Here is a 3,394-nt window from a genome sequence, read left to right as displayed (position 1 = left end):
ATTTAAATTTCATTTCTGTATTGTAATTTTTATAATTTTTATTTTATTAATCAAAATACAACGCCCAAAATGTAATATTCAGTGTTGGGCTGCCGAAACTCCAAATGCGTGCATGTTGAGGGGCGAGCTGAGAAGCTTACTAATGTCTTCATCCGTTTGCAAAAAAACTTTATAGTTTTGTTGCAAATGAATTAAGAATGTTATATCTCATATAGCTATATCTCAGCTTAATTAAACAATTATATTGTATACATGGTTTTAAAAAATCTGTAAAAAATTTTGCACTGAAATGTGCGCTGAAGGAATTTGTGTATTTTAATTATACCTGTCATGTTTGTGGTTTTTCATCATTATACAGTCTGTTTAAATAAATACTCAGAAACACATGCAGTGCTACTTTGTCTTTTTTCTGTTTAACTTTTATTAAACTGCAGATCAAAATAGAATAGGCCTATACCCTAAATAAGGATAAATTGTTTTGGAATGCATCTCCAAAATAATCGCATACACAGATGCACGTTGCCATTACAGTAGTCAGCGCCGAACAACAGGCAAATAAAATATAAACTGAGGTTACAAAAGTGATTCAGTCAAGATCAGTGAGGAATTTTCCTCTCTTTTGTTCTTTGATTAACATTAATGACAGGCGGCAGCGGCTACTGTCAATGCACGGATCCAATACACCCTTGTTTTCTTTCTCAACTCTTTACATTCACTTAAGACATATAACCGATTGTATTTATGGGATATTTCGATATAATTCTGTGTATTTGTCTATTCTAATGTGTCAGAATGCGAGAAAGAGAGCTCAGTCCAGTGTTCGCGCATATAAGAGGCTGCTTTTGTGCATGTGCTTTGTGTGTGTGTGCGCAGCACAGAAAACAGCGCGCAAGTGCAGAAGTGAGTTCTATTTCATCTTCTTGCAGTTGAATCTTTTGAAATCACAATAAATGCACATACAGAAATCGAGAAGCAGAATCTAAATTTAATTTTATCACAAGTAATTTGATTCCTGACCTTACGCATCTGATCTGATTTCCGAAATTGGAATAGCTTTTTGATTCCCAAATCTCCTACTAAATTATTTAATTCTTGCATGCAAAAAGACCTGTATGGTGACTATGGGGCTATGCAAATATTTTTTGCAACTTACTAGGTTTATCATTTGTCATTTTTCTTCCGATAATGTCGATAATCGTCTGTTACCTGACTGTTGACATCGACATTGCGATGCTTACGAGACATCGTCGATATATGATAATATCGTCATATCGCCCAGCCCTAGTGTACAACAAAGATTAATGTAAATTTGTAACTCAGATGCCCACTGTTTAGTGCAATTATCAAATAAAGAATATGTTCCTCTTTCATAAAGTAATAAAATTAAACTCAAAAACAAATAAAACGTCGCTTTATTGTGCCATCCCAAAGGGGCACAAAATCACTTTCACAGACTTTTAAATTAAATGTTCCCTCCTGGTGGAATGACCTGCCCAACTCTCAATCAGAGCAGCTGTCCTTAGCCATCTTCAAGAATCGGCTAAAAACACATCTCTTCCATCTTTATTTGACCCTCTAACTCTAGCACTCTCTATTATAATTCTATTCTTTATAAAAAATAAAAATAAAAACTTGCCCCTTTTAGACTTGCACTATTTACTTACTAACTGCTTGTTTTCTTAAAAAAAAAATAATAATAATAACACTTGCTTCTCTAATCTTTTTGTATTCTATCTATTTATTATACAATTAACAAAAGCAAAAAAAGGCCTCTAACACTAGCTTGCTCTATTCCATCCGTTTTCTTTTTATTATATGATTTTTTTTTTAAACTTGCTACTTGTACTGCATTAAGCTAACTGAGACTTGTTATAGCACTTGCATATCATTGCTCTTTTGTTGATTTTGATTGCTTCCATTGTCCTCATTTGTAAGTCGCTTTGGATAAAAGCGTCTGCTAAATGTCTAAATGTAAATGTAAAAGTAAAATGTAATTTTCAGTGTCATTATGTTAATTACAATTAATAAATTCTTAATCTTAAAAGCCATTCAGTTAAATTAATTTTAATATTATGCTATGAGACTTTGGATAATTAAAAAAAATGTCCTTTCTGGCAATTAGGTTACCTTTATAAATTTTTGTAATAGGGTATTTTTTTGTCTCTAATCGCATCTTTAATTTAAAATCTTTAAAGGGGTCATCGGATGCTCATTTTGCACAAGTTGATATGATTCTTTAGGGTCTTAATTAAAAGTCTATAACATACTTTGGTTAAAATTTCTCAATGTTAGTGTAAAAAACACTTTTTTAAACCGGTCAAAATCAGCTCTGTTTTTATCAAGCCATTATAGTCCATGTTGCTTTAAATGTTAATGAGCTCTGCTGGCCCCGCCCCTCTCTTCCGAGCTGCTGCTGACTGTTTACTTTAGCCGCATTCATCGTGAAACTTGCTAATTGGCGCATTATTAGGAAAGGTGATTTGCAAAGATTCATAAAAAACCCTTATACTCACTTCTTCTGTAAATGAGGCTGGATCACGAATGATTCGAGCGAACAGATGCATTTAGGCTGATCGGGAGTGGCGCATTCACTTCAAAGCGAAAGTAACGTTAATCCTCTGCGTCTTCAGCAGCTCAGATGTCGGGAGTAAATGACGATTGCTATATTCATTATTACATCCAAACAATAAAGCACCTCAATCGCTTAATCGGACATATCTTGTCTTCCCCTGCACCAGAGTCAACTCAATGGCGGACTGATGACAGCTCACTCAGGGTGGGTCTAAGGTAAGACACCAGTCCAGTCTGTGCTGAAACACTACTGTTAATTAACTATCATGGGAGGGGCCTGTACAGAACTTATTTTCATACTAAATATCTCAACACACATGACATTAAGCGCGACTTGTGTAGATTAATTTAGTAAAAAAGGCTTGCCTGTTTTCTTTGGCGTGTATTTGTATACTTTTACTATCTAATCAATCCTGTACAGAACTACGTCATTCTGACAGGAATCTCAGAACAGCCTGGTTTGAGGAAGGGGATTTTAAAATAGGGATTTAAAAAAAAAAAACACTGGATGGATTTGTATAATTATAGGATGGATGTGTACACACCAAGGTTATTTTCGTAAACGAAAACTAAAACTAAGACTAAAACGATTGATGAAAAAAATTCGTAAACTGAAATAAAATAAAAACGTCAAAATAATTGAAAAACTAAAACTAAACTAAACTAACAACAGTTATTGAAAAACTAACTGAAATAAAATAATAATTATCAAAAATAAATAATCGTTTTCGTAATCATTACGTTCTCACCCCTTGGCGGAAAAATATATGAGCTGTGTGGAGGTTTAGAGAAATAGCCTACCTGTAATGGCGCATCACGCACA

General features: G+C 33.8%; 1 protein-coding gene across 1 annotated transcript in view; it reads right to left on the bottom strand.

Moving 5' to 3' along the window:
• LOC107719195 (U4/U6 small nuclear ribonucleoprotein Prp3-like) overlaps positions 1-1,245 on the bottom strand; it is a 21,817-nt gene extending 20,572 nt beyond the window's left edge. The window contains exon 1 of the mRNA XM_016526569.1: positions 1,239-1,245. Coding sequence (XP_016382055.1) covers positions 1,239-1,245 — 7 coding nt within the window. The remainder of the gene's footprint in view (positions 1-1,238) is intronic.
• Positions 1,246-3,394: the final 2,149 nt, after the last annotated feature.

This window comes from Sinocyclocheilus rhinocerous, unplaced genomic scaffold (genome assembly GCF_001515625.1).
Source record: "Sinocyclocheilus rhinocerous isolate Xijiao unplaced genomic scaffold, SAMN03320098_v1.1 scaffold1985, whole genome shotgun sequence".
NCBI classification, from domain to species: Eukaryota; Metazoa; Chordata; class Actinopteri; order Cypriniformes; family Cyprinidae; genus Sinocyclocheilus; species Sinocyclocheilus rhinocerous.
This window is presented reverse-complemented; position numbering and strand designations above follow the sequence as displayed.